Genomic DNA, 17,729 nt, shown 5'->3' with positions numbered 1-17,729 from the left:
AGTCTTACTTCAAAGATATAAATCTGACATTTCAAGATCATGACAAGTTCATCATGCACGGGGTGTAATGCGGGGATTGAAAATATTCGTTTCGATTTTAGTAAATAAGGAGATGGGTGAACATGACGAGCGATAAGCCTATATTGTGACAAACATGAAGAAGAAAATTTACATTTCAATTATATCAAAATTTTCTTTGATATTTCGTCTAATATTAAAATATACTTCATGTAAAATCTCTATAATTTGCAAAACCCCCTCAAAGATTGAAATTATTTGCCTGTGAAATATTAGACACACACTAAAGCGGGCAAAAAGAGTCATTTTCTCATACTATAATACTACTTTTCGATATGAGTGGGTCATCGCTCCACCTTTTTGAAAGTTAATCCTCAAAGTTTGCATAAAAATATACATTTTTTGGTTACCAAAAATATGGAGTAATGACCCACTATACCTTAAAAATATACTTTTATGACATAACATTCGCATCTTTTCGAGAAATACTTGAAGTCCATTAAGTCAAGGGTCAAATCACAAACATGATTTAAATGCCACTCTTCATCAGGACTTGTGTAGTCTAGTGGTTAGCGTGCTAGTCTCGAAAGAAAATGATACTCAGGATTTTTATTGCTAGGGTTCGAACCCCACGAATACCACATTAATTTTTTTAATAAAAGAATAAATTTTGCCGAGAAAATTTTCCTCAGAAAAGTTTTGTTTGTCATAATTTCATAAATTTCAATAATGAGAACTCTACTCTAAATACTAAATTTACAAACTGAACATGATTTTTATATATCTGAAGCTATAGGCTTTCTGCACGCTATGTTCGCCCATCTCCTTTTTTAGCTTTTATAATTATTTATGTGTAAACACAGAAAAAATAAGATTATTCTTTTAGGAATCATTAAAGAAAGTCACGTTTATGATCCTGTATATTGTAATCGATACAAAAAAAGAGTTAGATGTTTGCTATTAACAAACTCTGTTTTTTTTCACTGAATATATGATTATTTTCTATATTTTATTTCCAGAAAAAATACTCCAGTCTTCACCATGAGCAAATTTGCCGTGGGTAAAATATGTTCTTATCCATGCTTTATCTCCTTTCTTCATTTTGATGTTGGTGTTTGTTGATGACATAACATAACCATTTCGACCTCTTCCATCTGTATAGTTTTTACCAACTGGCTTACCATCGTGCACAATCTCACTGATAAAATAGGTATTGGCCATCGACAAGATCGTCCAACTGAACGTATACACACCTTCGTCAGGGGCGGTAAAAATACCTGTCTTTTTATTATAACCCTTTCCTTTATTTAAGGTCACCTTGTCAAATATTACTGTTTGTTGATTTCCCATGTTCACCAAGTGACTGCGTAATGACGATTGAAAAGCAATTGTTCCTTTTCCTTCAAAATTATAAATTATTGATAATAAATCCCATTATTCCTGAGCAATATCATTACCGCATGTCAATAAATAAATGATCAAATTATCTAGAATATATAAATATATTACTAATTAAATTGACCACCAAAGCATGCTTTCTCAGAAAGAAGATAATTCTTTAACAGAAAATTTACGTCATTTAAATTGTTAGCAAGCACTTTTCATAGCGAGCGCAGCGAATTCAATAGACTAAGTGTAAGAACAGAGAAAATTCAACCTAAAATTTGGATATTCGTGAAGCAAATTTTTCTGTGAAAACTTCCTGGAATTCCTTTCGCTACCAAGATTGCTTGCGATTATAGATCCGCATTTATCCTTTTTTAAGATTTAGTTCTTGCAGAGAGCTTACACAAAACAAAAAAAATTGCTTCTTCTCTACAATACCTTTTGTTTGAAAAATTGCAAAAGGCCTATTTAGACTCCGTTACGGACATGCAACTTACAAACAACGAGGTCATGTGACGTCATATAGTCCAGTTTGAAGTTTGAAGAAGCGGATCAAAGTTAAAAGTGTAAGTTATGAAAAGATTTTTGGTGGTATAGAATTACGCTCGACCCAACTGTGGCACCATAAAAAACATATTATTTTAAAGGGACTTGAAACTTTTAGAAAATAAAATTCTGTACCGTCGTTCTGATATCCAAGTCCATCGCATATGGTCCTGTAGTTGTTATACTTGTTAACGATCTGCTGTGGTGATTCCCGGACAGAACCCAGCACGGCAGTGACCAGTATCAGCAACAGCACAAGTACACTGTAGAAACAAACATGACAATGACCAAGATCAGTAATAGTATAATACACTGCAGAAACAAACACAACAATGACCATTTAGAACGCCGTTGAAACTACCAGGAATTAAAAAGAATGAAACTCTACATTTTTATATTCTCCATTTAGTGTAAGAACTATGGTAGGATAGAAAACGATGAAAAATTATGTGTTATAGAAAATATATATAAATATATTCAGAGTGCAAATAATAATATACGTTCTAGGTAATGATCCTGTTTCAAAGAACAATCACGCAAACATGTAATTTAGTGACGACAAAACTCAACATCATGTGACAAAGAGTTTATATACTTTGTATGTGATTAAGACTTGAATATGTTTATCAGAAACATAAATATGAAAGTGAATAAAGCGATAATGATAATGTCTCATATAAAACTTTCATATCATATTTTTTTCTGACTGAATATATATATATATAAACCTGCATATAGGGTGTATATCTCTCAGTTGATTCGATACGCAAGAGCATGCTCTACGTATGTACAATTTCTAAAATGAGGTAAGTTATTGACAATTAAATTGATGAAACAAGAATATCAACAGTCTCATTTAAAGTCTTCATTTCGTAAGTTTTATGGTCGATACAATGACCTTGTCAGCAAATACAATTTATCATTGAGTCAAATGCTGACTGACGTTTTTCATACTAATTGTTAGGCCATTATTTACACATTGAATTGTCGACGGATTTTCCCGTTATTTCCCGATCATGACAAGGAGCACACGGCGGGTGTGACCGGTCGGCAGGGTATGCCCACTCCACCATTGAATCTGATCACACCTCCGATGTTTTTGGAGGTCCGTGTTTGCTCTGCTCTCGATTTGTATTGTTTTTATGGAATTTGAGCTTGAATACTGTTCGTTATCTCCATATTTCATGTAGTTTGTATAGAATCTTTTTAATATGTATCATAGAACTTTAAATCATAAAAAACGGTAGAATAAAATGTTCTCGGATTTCCCAAGTTAATCTGCACCTAGAGTGACAGGGACTTCTTTCAATGAAGATAGGAAGTAAACATATTAAAATTAAAATGTGATAATTTTGTATACAAGAAAATTAGTCAATTTTAATAACATTCAGCGATTAATATTTATACCTCCGAATTAAGAAATATTTAAAAATTTCATGTGTATACGGAATGAAAATCCTAGTATTTTATTTTTCAAAATAGCAGTTATTTCGTTTGTATATATTGGCAAAATTGAATCTTTAAATACAATGATCAATAATTTCAATCTGAATATAATCTACGTGTAACAATCTTAGAATATTTTTCAGAACTTAAAATTTATGTATTTAAACTTCTTATCATTGTCTTTTTATATGCATGTTAAAGATGAGGAGAACGAACAGTGACCAATCTCAAAAATCCAGTAAAGTTTACAAATCGTTAACAGGGCAAAAAAAACAAAAACCTAGAAAACCAGAGGTGGGACCAGGTGCATAGGAGGAGTTAGCATCCCCTGCCGACCAATGACACCCGCAGCAAACCCTATGCATTGATCAGGACTAATCCTTATATAACCTTTATACAAAAAAGCCTAACAATTGATGGGAAACATGTATCATAATACGACCCGACAATAAGTTTTAAGACAATATAATGTGGAAAATGCTGAATCTACACAAAATATTTGAAATTTATATACAGTTTTATGAAATTTATCTAATAGTTTATTATACTGCCTAGATGCTTGTAATTATAGTTAAAATTTTGAAATATATCAATGAGGTGAATGTTTTGAAAAAATGATAGAATTGAAATTGTGAACACGGGAATAACCTTAAATTACCTAAGAGTCCTCAAAACTTATAAATTTATGAATACCATTTTACAAGGTTGTTAATACAGTATCAAAATAATGAAATATCCATTAATTGCCTTAATCATCTTAGTCTCTACAAAAAATATTAAAATTTAAAGTAACTGTTTTTTCGGATATCAACGTACGGTGTATTAACTCAGCAAAACCAAAAACCAAAAAACATCTTTTCACAGGAAAGTTATTTCTTATCAAAACCGAACTCCTATCCCCATTCGTCCATCTAAAAATAAACTTCTTCTCACCACTACGTTCTAACCTCCCATTGACGTCTTAACATCCAACTTTTTGCATTTTATTTACAAAGTTATTGGTTGCCTAATGTTAAAAGTTTACTGGCTAATGTTTTCAAATTCAGCTTTTTTTTTTTTAATAAACCTTTTCCTTCAAGTATACTTTATTTGTATCTGCTATTACCGTAAAAGGTTTATTTTTTTGTGCTCGATCATTTTTTTTTTTTTTTTTTTTTTTTTTTTTTTTTTTTTTTACAAAATACAATAAAATAATCCAAAATTAACTTGCACGTATATGTTTATCAAAACAGTACAAATGTATAATGTAAAAAAAAAAACCTAATGTTGAAAAACTTGCCCAGAACATGATATTCACTAAATTTTCTGCATAATAGAAAACATAACTATTATATATTTTTACCGTCCTATATATTGAGATGTATTCATTTAAATTGATAAAAAAGAAATACAATAAAGAAACAAATAAATAAATGAAACGAAACACAGATACAAAAAGAAATACTAAAGTAAGAAAATTGGTCCAAAACAAATTTAAAAAATAAAGCGAAAAATCAACCAAAGAGTCAACCAAAAACGCATAAACAAAATCATCTCTGGTTTTCATTGCTTTTTAAGAAATGTGGTCTATAATTTTTAAATGTGCATTGTTTATAAGATGAAAATTGAAATCTATGAAAATATTACTTAAACATTTTAAATTGGATAAGTCTAAAATCTTAATTCTTTTCCTTGTTAGGCTTTAAAATTCTTGATAGCAATGATAAATTTTCCTTACAAAGTTCGAGATTGTATTTATCCTGTCTGAGCCCCTCACTATTAACAGTTTCAAACACTGACAATGTTTATTGTGATATCGACTTATGCGCATGTGACGAGTAGTCTGGGTCACCGATAAACAAGGAATTAAATTATGTCAGTATTTTTGTTATTAAAGCCTGTCGCAACTAACGAAGGTAGGGGACAATTTTTTAAATATATTAACCAAATTTTCAAGGTTTGTATATTCATTTTTTTTTCATATAGAAATATTGTTAGATTACTATAACTTGGGTTGAGCGGAATAATGTAAATACATTTGAATTGAGACTATTTTTAGGATAAGGGCATTCAGGGTTATGAATTTCTTGTGGATGTAAGAGTTAATTAGAAATATTAGTATTCCCAAGACAAACTTGAAGGGGAAATGGTAACAGGCTTGTGAGTGGGTGGGTGTACCGGAAGTTATAATTTATATCGGGGTCGAAGTGCTCTTGCGAGGGGATGTTCCGCTTTGCAGTGCCCTTGTTCCATATATAATAGATATATGAAATACAAGTAAAATTGATACAAAGCATCAAATTGGCCGCAACCAAAATTTAGAATTTCAAAAAGTACTTTCACAATTAAGCATCCAAAGAAAGCACAAGGTATTTAAGCGTGAAAGAGTGGTCATTTTTATTTAAGATTGTCTTCAAAGCAAAAAATAAAAATAAATTTTATAATAGATATAAAGAAATAAATTAAATTGAATAACAATTTGTGTATTTGCTTATCAAATTGATTCATCGATGTAATTAAGTGGATGTAATTAAGTCAGTGATAAATGATAAGAATATTTATAGTAATCAAAATAAAGGTGTAGGCCTATATTCGATGAACCACATGCTAATACCCTAGATTTTTGTCACGTGGTGATATCGATGCTTTCTGCAGACTATGTTGCTCGACATTGTTCAAAATGTAGAGAAAAGAATATCATCCGCAGCTGTAGCATATTCAAAACATTTTTTTACTAGTTAAACAACTTTTCAGTTTTTATTCATCATGCACTTTTACCACTTAATTATTATCCGGAAAATCATGAGGCTTTGCGTTCATATCTTACACACTCCCAGGTTGGAGAGTACCTATTGTAAACTCTTTTATTGTAAACTCTTTTATATACCACAGAGTCTGACACATCTGTTTCATATTTGGATATTTTACTTGAAAAAGACGTTAATGGTAATCTAACAACCAAGCTTTATGATAAACGTGATGACTTTAACTTTTCAATCGTCAATTTCCCTTACTTATGCAGCAATATACCTTCATCACCTGCATACGGCGTATATATCTCTCAGCTGATTCGATACGCAAGAGCATGCTCTACGTATGTACAATTTCTAAAACGAGGTAAATTATTGACAAATAAGTTGATGAAACAAGAATATCAGCTGTCTCGTTTAAAGTCATCATTTCGTAAGTTCTATGGTCGATACAATGACCTTGTCAGCAAATACAATTTATCATTGAGTCAAATGCTGACTGACGTTTTTTATACTAATTGTTAGGCCATTATTTACACACTGAATTGTCGACGGATTTTTCCGTTATTTCCCGATCATGACAAGGAGCACACGGCGGGTGTGACCGGTCGGCAGGGTATGCTCACTCCTCCATGGCACCTGATCCCACCTCTGATGTTTGGAGGTCCGTGTTTCCTCTGCTCCTATTTTGTATTGTATAATGGACTTTTGAGCTTGAATACTGTTCGTTATCTCCATATATTTCATATAATCATAAATTAATAATTATCTGATGACAAGTGAAAATGAAATTGAAACATAATTATAACAATTAATATTTGATTTAAAGCAAGTTCTTAAAATATTTTATTCATGATTTTATGCATGTTACGAATTAGTCAACTGTCTATACAAAAGAAATCCATCGCAGTTCATTGCAGACGATGGGAATACTTGTACATGTATCGAGTAATATAGAGTAGAGTAATATAGAGTAGATAATGCATAAAGTCACAAAGTGTGGTGCACTAGGGTATTCTTCCCCTTGACTGCGTTTAAGGCATATAAAATTTACGATTTGCTCTTTCTTTTCTGTCTTTTATTTTAAAAATGAATGCATTAAAACATAAGACCTTTAAAAAATTATAATAGTATTTGAAAAAGCAAACAAATATATATATATTTTATTAGAAGCACTAAACGACTTCAAGGCAAAACCTAATGCAAATTAATAAAAAAAAAAAATTATGACTATTGCGTATAAATCAATTTCTAAGTACTTATATACTTGTTTTTATATTGTATCAGCAAACCTGTAAAAAAGTATAACAAAATAAGCTCTCTATGTGAAAAATACGTTGTCTTGACTCTTCATTTAAATTTATAAAAAAGACTGAAAGTCTCACTGAAAATTAGTTAAATGCATTTGGTTGATGTTGAAATTGGAAGCTCTTATCTATCTTCAAAATCAAAACATGCCTATACACAGAAAACCTTTCAAAGAAATGAATTTCTTCATCATAGAATTTTAAAGAGGATTTGGTTGACACATATTTTTTTCTTCAGCACGTTTCACTTAGTGGATGCTTACTCTTGCATATCACCTGATCTCACCTCTGTTTTCAGAGGTTCATATTGGCTCTGCTAACAATTTGTATTGTTTCAGTGGACTTTTGAGCATCATCTCTGTTCGTTAACGCCATAATTTATGATCGAGTAATGCATGATATCTCAATGTACTTGTCGAGATTAATAATAGTTTCCTGATAAAGTGATTTTTAACCATATGCTCAACTAAAATGTGCAAAAGGTAAGCCCATTTGACTTTAAAATATTTTTTTTTATGATAAAACGCAATAAAAATACAATGATAGTGCCAAAGATGAAATTAAAGAATTTCTTTTTTGTGTTAGTATATATTGAATACTAGTTCATTCATTTTCTGTTAGTAATGGAAACGTTTTTGTAATCTTTATGTCAGATTCACGAACATGGCGTCTCTGGTCGGCTTTGATGCGATCAGATGTGACAACTGCCCTTTGGAGGTGGAAGTATACTGTAAGAGCTGTGAAGTCAAACTCTGTGGAGAATGTGGCGGGAAACACGTGACTGCAAAGACGTCCAAAGGTCACATAATTGTGCCATACTGCGAAAGATATTCAACACCCGTCATACCATGTTGCAGATTTCATATGTCGTCTAAATGTTCCTTGTACTGTAGAAAATGTAAAGACCTCATTTGTGGAATATGCCAAAATGAAGAACATGTTAATCACCAGATGTCAGATCTAATACAAGAAAGCAGCTTAAAGCGTCAAGACATTCAACACGACATTATAACGCTAGAAGAAACTATCATAAAACGACTCGAAAGCCTGTCTGAAAATATACTAGAACAGAAACAGCAAATTTCAAAACAATACGAACCTTTAGTAATGGCAATTCAGGAACAGGAAAAGAAATGGCACGCGATAATACAAGAAATCGCACAGAAGAAGTTGATGGACCTTCATAGCATGATGCAGAGCCATATAACGGAGATTGACAATAATTTGACAGAAATCAAGAAGCTTTTGAAAGACTCTCACACTGAAGCTTCCAGATGTAGGAGTATTTTGCATATGAATTCGGCAAAAGAATTTATTTGCTTCGATTCCAATCTAGAGGAATTTACTCAGCTAAAGTTGACAGATGTTATTTTTCCTACATTCACTCCAAAGCCTATCAATGAAGAACACATCACAGTGGAGCTTGGATATCTTTACGGGAAGTCACAAAGTATAATGGAAGTCCCTTTAGGGATCCAGAAATCAAGTTTTCTCGTACAAACTCCAAGACTTCTGGGAGTTCTTAATAGTGGTTTGTTTAATTCAGAACTCGTGACCAGTGTAAATAATGAAGCGATTTGGGTGGCAAGGTTTGGATCTATCAGGCGAATAAATCGAAACAATACAAATTTGGAGTATGTTGACATTCCTTCAGGATATATTTATGGAATATGTCTTACAGAGCAAGGAGATTTGGTGTATAATAACAATACGGATAAGGTGATTAGGATGGTTAGAAACGGGAAATCGACGAAGCTGATTTCTCTCACGAAGTGGAAATCTAATGGTATATGTACCACTTCCGATGGAGACCTGTTGGTCTGCATGAGAAGTGAAAATAATTATCAGGGCAAAGTTGTTCGTTATTCTGGTTCCAATGTGTCACAGGAAATACAGAATGACAAAGAAAACAGATCACTGTTTAGTTCCAGATTTGATATGATGTGCGTGGCTGAAAACAGAAATTCTGATATTTGTGTTTCAGACGTCGGATCATCGGCAGTACTTGTTCTTAATAAAAAAGGAGAGCTTCAGTTATACTGGTAACCTAAAGACGAAAACATGTTCGTCATTTACTACATTCGGAATCGCCACAGACACGATGTCCAGGATCCTAGCTGCTGATGGCGGTAACGACTGTGTCCATGTGGTTGACTGTGTGGACAGTGTCTGTCATATATCACCGGGAATGGACTTTCTTTTCCTTACGGTCTCAGCGTTTCAAAAGACAATATTTTGTTCGTTGGAAGCCAAGGAGATGACAAAGTACCAATAATTAAATATTCTTATTAAAAGAAAAAATGCATGAACTCAGTTATATGGTCTGCATCTAGAAAGTGAATTAAAGAAAATTGCTAATAACAAAATCTTTCTAATCGCGTTAAACTATCCCCTACGAGTAAATTTCCACGTTCACAGTATTATGACAGTGTGTGAATAGTTTAATTCGTTAAGCCTACATGTATACTATTATATTCTATTAATTACTCTTTTATAGATTTTATAAAGAGACCCATACATCAGATTTCGTAGGTGTTTATCTTCATTTATTCCCCTATAAATAAATATATAAAGAATGCTTTATTCCTTATACAGTAAAACTTTGTTTAAATTGGAACAGCTCGAACTGTCGTCCATGAGCGTAAAATAACACATGTAAGCATATTCAATATAACTTTAGGAAATGTTTCTTTGAGTGTAAATTAAACGCTTAATAATTATTCTATTAATAAATCACCCCCAGACTGACGTACAATCAGGTTTACTTTTTTCTAAGTGTAATTCTTATGAAATTGATTTGCAGAAAATGTGATTTTTAAAAAAAATTAATTACATGTATAGCGTGATTTCTACCACCTATTTTAATAAATTGTACGTTTTTATTTTTGTTTTTGTTTTGTTTTGTTTTTTCCATTTTGAGATACATATTAATTTTAGTAGTTCTATGTACGAGGATTGTTCGATAAATTCTAGACAAGTTTCACAGTTTTACAATTTTTATAGACAGATACTTATTTTTTATGTCAACTTATGATGAAAGGTGAAATGCATAAAATATGCAAAAATCAAAGAAATACATTAGCAAATATAGAAATGCCAGAAAAATCACAAAGCATAGCATCGATCAGAGGTCCATAAAATAGCTCATTAACGTCCAAATTGACGTAAATATTTGTTACTCTTTTTCGAAGAAGACCCTTTACGGTCAACACATTCCTGATGTCTTAACACCCATTTTTGGTATATAAAGTAAAACCAACTTATGTCTAATTTGATAGTACATTATCTTTTCATATTAAGATTCGTTGTAATAATCGAATAAGCAATTTCCTAGCCCTCCAATGTTTCTTACTGTTATTCTTCCATCATCATTTTCTGCGTCGCGCACGACAACGATACGGTAGCGTAAGTTCCTTGTGTCTTCCAGGTTGTTCATCCTCTTCTATGGAGTCTCTAAAGTTTTCCTTCTTTAAACTGTTTATGCCACTTGTAACCTACCGGAAGAGAAAGTGATTGGCGTCTCCAGCCATGCCCATCAATTCATACAATGTTAGATATACAAATACTGCAGAGGTCCCAAGACCAAGAACAACAAGGTATGGTATGAAATCGTTCAGGTATGAGGCAGCAAAGCTCTGGAACTCTCTACCAAATGAAGTCAGGAAATTCTCCTCTTTCAATCAATTTTCAAACTACATTTCATTTTGGTGTGGAGAACTAAATTGTAAATGTAGTTCCTGCAGCCTCCAGACTTTTATGCCTCATACTTAATGTCTCCCCTTTTCTTACGTACTGTTTGCTAGTTTTAAGTTATGATTTTACTATATTAGTGTTGTCTTAACACCTCTTCTTTTATTTTATGTGTGCACGATCTTTGTTGTATATATACCTGTGTGTGCGTTTTTCTTATGTTATGTCTTTTATGTCTTCTTTTATGTGTGTTTACCAGTGTCTTTTGATCCATTCTTGTATTTTTATGTGCTTCTGTCTACATGAAATTTATGTTTTCTCTTATATGTATATTTTATTTGTGCTAAATGTGTTTCTATGATAACAGTCGGTAAAAGAGCTTTAAAGCTCTTTTTTTTTTTTTTTTTTTTTTTTTTTTTTTTTTGTTAAATGTATATAGTCCGACTATAAATAAAATTTACTTACTTACTAACTACTTACCCATCATCTGAATGGCCTCTTTTGGTGTATTCCCTAGCTTGAAACGGAATTTAAAGGCAGCTGATTGCTCCTGATCTTGTGTTGAAATGTCAATACTCCGTTTAGTCATTTTGATATGACTTTCAGAATTGCCTGTCTCTTCTTAACTAAGTGTCCGAAGGACTTTAAAATTTGCAATTATGACATCATTTCGGCACTGAAGATAATACATATACGGCGATATATTAAGCACCATAATAAAAATATATTGCCTATCCCTTTGACTAATTTAAAACTTTTAAGGAATCGCATTTTACTTACTGCCAAAGAGTCATAATATAGAATTAAATGACATTTTATTTATTATTTTTTTTATTTCAAACATTTTATCTATATTATACATATCGATAACAATTGTCCTAAAGAATTCATTAATGGAAGACTGAAAGGGTGCTATTGCGCAATCTGAATATATCGTTTTTGTCTATGAATCTATCGAACAACCCTCGCATATCCTGTTAAGATCCTGATCTTAAAATTATATGAATTTATAGTTTCACGTAAAAATCATTGACTCTCCTAAGCAAGGAACACATGCCGGCTCTTCACAAAGAGTAAGATAAAAACTAAATATGTAAAAAAAAATCCATTGTTTTATCTTTTATACACATTTACATGTACTTGATTGTCTGAGTATTCAGGAAATGTGTTAAACTTTTAAATTAGAAACGGATGCGGCAGACGAATGCTATAGTATAAGTAATGCAGAGAGTTTCCTAAATTGATAGAGGGGCGAAAAGAAAGGGGAAAGAGAGGATGCAGATAACCTAATCTTCGACATTGGGCAAATTGATGGATCTGCGCCATTCTAAATAAAAACAAACCTGTATAGAATATTATCAAATGTATTTGAAATAAAGTGCAGCGTAGAGGATCAAAATTATAATTTGATTTAAATATTTCCCAGACTTAATTTTCACTCTAACTCGAGAGGCCATAATAAAAAAAAAAACATATAAAAATGCTTAAGGGCTGTATCTATATTATAAAGGGAAAGTTAAAAATTTATTGTTTAATACATACTTGAAACCCACGGCATGATAAAGCCAGTATTCATACTACACAAGATAATGATTGATTGTTTGTTGTTTAACGTCCCTCTCATATTTTTCACCAATATGAAGATTCCACCACTTGCCGGTGGGAGGCTACAAATTTTGACCTATGCTCGGCATTCAGGGCCATTGAGCAGTGAGGGATCTTTTTCGTGCCAGCACCTACAGCGACACGGGAACTCGGTTTATACGGTCTCATCTGAAGGACCGGTCTCCACGTCCCGCAGTGGTATTCGAACCTGCGACGTAAGGATCAACTTCATACTCCGTGATTCTCAAGCAGACGCTCTAACCCCTGCGCCACGCAGGCGATACACAAGATAATGAAGAACATAAAAAATTGACACAATGGCATAATTAATTTAAAAGAAAGAAGGCATAATTACAAGTGAATATCCCAAGGATTAATGGTATTACTGCAAAAATATTTACATGTAAATTGCTTTGTTACTTTCCGTAAAGTTTTTGAGTTGAGACAGGTTAATAATGCTCAGAAAGGTATACGTTTCCTGACGTACTGAGCAAATGAGAAAGTGCGAAGGAATTTTGCTGTAATTTTATTTATCTAAAGCATTATTCATAATTTATGTCGAATTAAATTGGATATATATGCCATTGCACCGAAAATTTTTTGTTAATGTTTTTCATTACCCCGAGTAGTAAAGAACAATGTCGTCATAATATGACGTCATAATAAGTACTGGTATAAAATGTAGTGGGCATATAGTATGTATAAGAGAATGAATTCAAACTTTGTCAGTATAATAGATATATCTTTTATGCTTTTTATTCGCTCCTTTGCATAGAAACATATATACAATACCCTTACTCACATCCAATGATATCAACATATCTGATTCTGCACTATCTGAATAGGCTTGTCCATGAACATGACTAATGATGCCCTAGCTGTTCATGGAAGAATTTTTAAAAGACTTTTCAATGTTTTCAAACGTAGAAATTTTGATATTACCAAAAACCAAAATGAATTTTAATTACAATATCTATATTGGATTCCCAAACTTCATAAAAATCCTTACAAACAGAGATACATAGCGGGTTCCAGTAAATGTTCAACCAAGCCTCTTTCTTTACTCCTCACTAAGATATCAACAGTAGTGAAGGAGAAACTTCAAGAGTACTGTGCAACATATATACGATAAGTTGTGTAAATCAGATGTAGATACTTAAAAATTCCAAGGAACTTTTGGAAAATATGAAATCACAGAATTTTACCAAATCAACAGCATAAAAGCTTAAGACTTTTCAACTTTACACACAACCATTCCCGACGATAAATTAAAGTCCAGCTATATGATATCATTGACAACTGCTTTTTCAATAAAAATGGAACTCGTAAATTTACTGACCTTCTCATTGGTCATTTGCAAAATATATTTTTTAAAAACATTCTGTTTGTACTTATACAGTCCCTGAAACGTTCTACTTTCCCACTTGAACGGTGAGCGAACGCTGAACGAACGGTGAACGAACGCTGAACGAACGCTGAGCGAACGCTGAGTGACGATGTGTGAACGCTGAACGCAACTTGGTGAACGATGTGTGAACGGTGAGTGAACGCAGAACGCGAACGGAGCGCAAACGCGAACGCAAAGTGAACGGTGAACGAACGGTGAACGCAAGATGAACGATATATTCGGAATGCCTCTGATCTTTTCCTTGCATTGAAACTATTTTATTGTATTATAATGTCAGGTGCCAAAAAAAAAAACAAATAATAAATAAGTAAACAAATAAATGAATGAATAAATAAGTCAATAAAATAAATTTTCCAAAATTGTCCTAAGAAAGACGATGTATGCACATTAAGTTTTTAATCACACGATTTTTATCGCATTAAAACATTGCAATTCTTGCCGAACGCTGAAGTATAAAAGATATTATTTTTAGTTGGAAAATAAAAATGTTTATTCTTAGTTGATAACAAATCAGAGAAAACTTATGATTTATAGAATGAATTAAAGCGGTTGTAACTTATATATATATATATATCTCCGTGTCAAGGCGATTTCGTGTAAAGTAATGAAAAAAAATTAATTACATTTATACGCTCGTATTTTAAATTTTTAATACAATAATATATTATGTGTCATTTCTATTTTTCATCATGATTTATTGAGCAGACGTCTACATGTATCTCTAGATGGTCGTGATTATACTCGGACAAGATGATACAAAGATACATATTCATATTATTTGTTATAAATTCAATTTTCAGAACTTGATAATTAAGTAATATGGTGTTATAGTTTTTATTAAACAGACAAATGAGAGAGAGAGAGAGAGAGAGTAATATTCAGTTTAGCCCCCCCCCCCCTCCTTTCAGGCTTCACTAAATGTTTGTACCTATATCAAACAAAAACTCTGAAATTTTTTTCTAAATATATCAGACAGTGAAACTAACTTTTTTTTTTATCAACAAATCATATCCATTTGTTTGACAGTTATACTCGTTTTTATTTTCCTGCTTCAAGTTCACACGAAGTCCACCTGCTTGTCCTGTCAATCAAAATCATTCGACACTGTGCAGGTGTGAAAGTTTCGTCACATCGAAGACGAAGTGCGAGTATTTCCAACAAGTTATAACAATTATTTTAATCATTTCTAGATTTGATTCCAACATTTGAATAATAAATTAGTAAAATACATTGGGCATTAACACTTGAATGTGAAACACACTCTCTGCCAATTTCAAATACCACCGCCGACACGTGTACATTTTGATTTACTATTGTTTTATGATTTTTTAGATGCATGTTTGTTTTGAGACTGAAATTTTTGTTCTAAAAAAGACCGTAGCTTTTTTTTTAAATGTTAATTAAAATATTCTGGAAATACGGTACTGACTAAGTCACCAATTTAGGGGGAAAGGGGGGGGGTATTAATCATATCGAATGGCAAACATATAAAGTTACGGTGAAGAAAGATTTTTTTTCTCTATAACTTTAGACTTTACATATTACAGTAGAGAAATTCTGTAGTGCATTACATTTTAAATAAATATTTCCTTTAACCACACTATCAATTTAATTCGTTCTAAAGATAACGAATTAACAGGATATCCGCAGTACTATGTATAACTCTCAGAACTAGTTCTATTATATTTTGTAACAACACTTATTTTCCAGAGTAATTCAATAAATAACCTAACAGCTAAGTTAGAATAATAAAAATATATATCGTAGATATTTTTCCTCATGAAATAATGATTCTTCAAACACGATATGTTAGCTAATAAATTAAAAAAAACCTGTAACTCCTTAACTACAAAAAGATAAGTCCTTTCACTTCGGAGTTCCGAATGACAATGAAAACTGAACGATAGGTGAACGCTGAACGCAAGGTGAACGCAAAGTGAACGGAACGAAGAGCGAAAGCTGAACGCTTTGTGAACGGTGAACGCGAGCGCACGGTGAACGGTGAACGCAAAACTGTGAACGGAGAGCGAACGGTGAACGCACGGTGAATGAACGGTGAACGCACGCTGAACGAACGGTGAGCGAACTGAAAAAATGGGAAAGTAGAACGTTTCAGGGACTGTAAGTACATTGAAGTTGATATTAAAAAGATGCTTGAGTTTTTTATTGACAATATCTATTTGGTTTTTGGAAACCAAGTCTTCCAACAATCTATTGGAATTCCCATGGGTACCAATTGCGCCCCGTTATTAGCAGAAGTTTTTTTGTATTCATATGAAGCAGAATTTGTTGAAAATCTTTTACGTGAAAAGAAGAAAACACTTGCTGTGGTCTTCAACTCGACATTTAGATATATCGACCACGTATTGTCAATTAACAATGTTTGTTTCCATTCTTATGTCGATACGATATATCCCAGTGAGCTTGAAATAAAAGATACCACAGAGTCTGACACATCTGTTTCATATTTGGATATTTTATTTGAAAAAGACGTTAATGGTAATCTAACAACAAAGCTTTATGATAAACGTGATGACTTTAACTTTTCAATAGTCAACTTCCCTTACTTATGCAGAAATATACTTTCATCACCTGCATACGGAGTTTATATCTCTCAGTTTATTCGATACGCAAGAGCATGCTCTACGAATAAACAATTTCTAAAACAAGGTAAGTTAGTGACAAACAGGTTGATGAAACAAGAATATCACCAGTCTTGTTTAAAGTCGTCATTTCGTAAGTTCTATGGTCGATACAATGACCTTGTCAGCAAATACAATTTATCCTTAATCAAATGCTGACTGACGTTTTTCATCCTAATTGTAAGGCCATTATTTGTACACTGATTTGACGACAGATTTTTCTGTTATTTCCCGATCATAACAAGGAGCACACGGCGGGTGTGACCGTTCGGCAGGGGATGCTCACTCCTCCATGGCACCTGATCCCATCTCTGATGTTTTAGAGGTCTGTGTTTGCTCTGCTCCAAAATTTGTATTGTTTGATGGACTATTGAGTTTGAATACTGTTCGATATCTCCATACATTTCATCCACGATTTTGGAACCACTTTACCCCTATGGGAAACAAAAAATATAAATATGCTTTAAATGATGCTTGCCTAGTTGCTTGACTATTTATAATCCTTAGGTTCATGCAACTAAGGAGCTAAAAGGCCTCTCACTATCGTTCCCAATACAAAGATCTTATCGTGACCACATCCTACATCGGGAAACTCAAAATGAACAAACTTGTGACTGTGCAATGATGAGAATAATGACTGAAAACTATATAACAACATCCGATATAATAATAATCATGGTTTACTTATTATATAAAATCAAACCCACTCTACCCAATATCAAGTGACCTAGCTCTTTATTTCAAGTTGACGGATTCAAAATGGCCAATTCCTGAATGTAGAGACAGACATGTCAACATTTTTTTTATTGTTTCTTACGCATTGATAAAATTTATGATATATATAATTCATGCAATCAGCTGTTCTGATTTGCTAAAACTATGATGGAAGCACTTTGGAAGATATCAATGTTTTGTAATTCGTAGCCTACAAAAATGTTGATCACAAAGTTCA

The 17,729-nt window shown here is 32.5% G+C and overlaps 2 protein-coding genes across 2 annotated transcripts; one reads left to right on the top strand and one right to left on the bottom strand.

Moving 5' to 3' along the window:
* Nucleotides 1–1,020: 1,020 nt before the first annotated feature.
* On the bottom strand, nt 1,021–2,290 carry LOC133185653 (complement C1q tumor necrosis factor-related protein 7-like). The gene is made up of 2 exons (XM_061320962.1): nt 2,086–2,290; nt 1,021–1,418 (listed from the first exon to the last, which is right to left on the bottom strand). Exons 1-2 carry the CDS (start codon nt 2,288–2,290, stop codon nt 1,021–1,023), a joined length of 603 nt encoding a protein of 200 aa, XP_061176946.1.
* A 5,805-nt stretch (nt 2,291–8,095) lies between these two features.
* Nucleotides 8,096–9,478, top strand: LOC133185652 (uncharacterized). The gene has a single exon (XM_061320961.1). The coding sequence runs from the start codon at nt 8,096–8,098 to the stop codon at nt 9,476–9,478; it is 1,383 nt and encodes a 460-aa protein (XP_061176945.1).
* Nucleotides 9,479–17,729: the final 8,251 nt, after the last annotated feature.

This window comes from Saccostrea echinata, unplaced genomic scaffold (genome assembly GCF_033153115.1).
Source record: "Saccostrea echinata isolate AGI-Se365-2 ecotype Australia unplaced genomic scaffold, CSIRO_AGI_Sech_v1 ptg000012l, whole genome shotgun sequence".
NCBI classification, from domain to species: Eukaryota; Metazoa; Mollusca; class Bivalvia; order Ostreida; family Ostreidae; genus Saccostrea; species Saccostrea echinata.
This window is presented reverse-complemented; position numbering and strand designations above follow the sequence as displayed.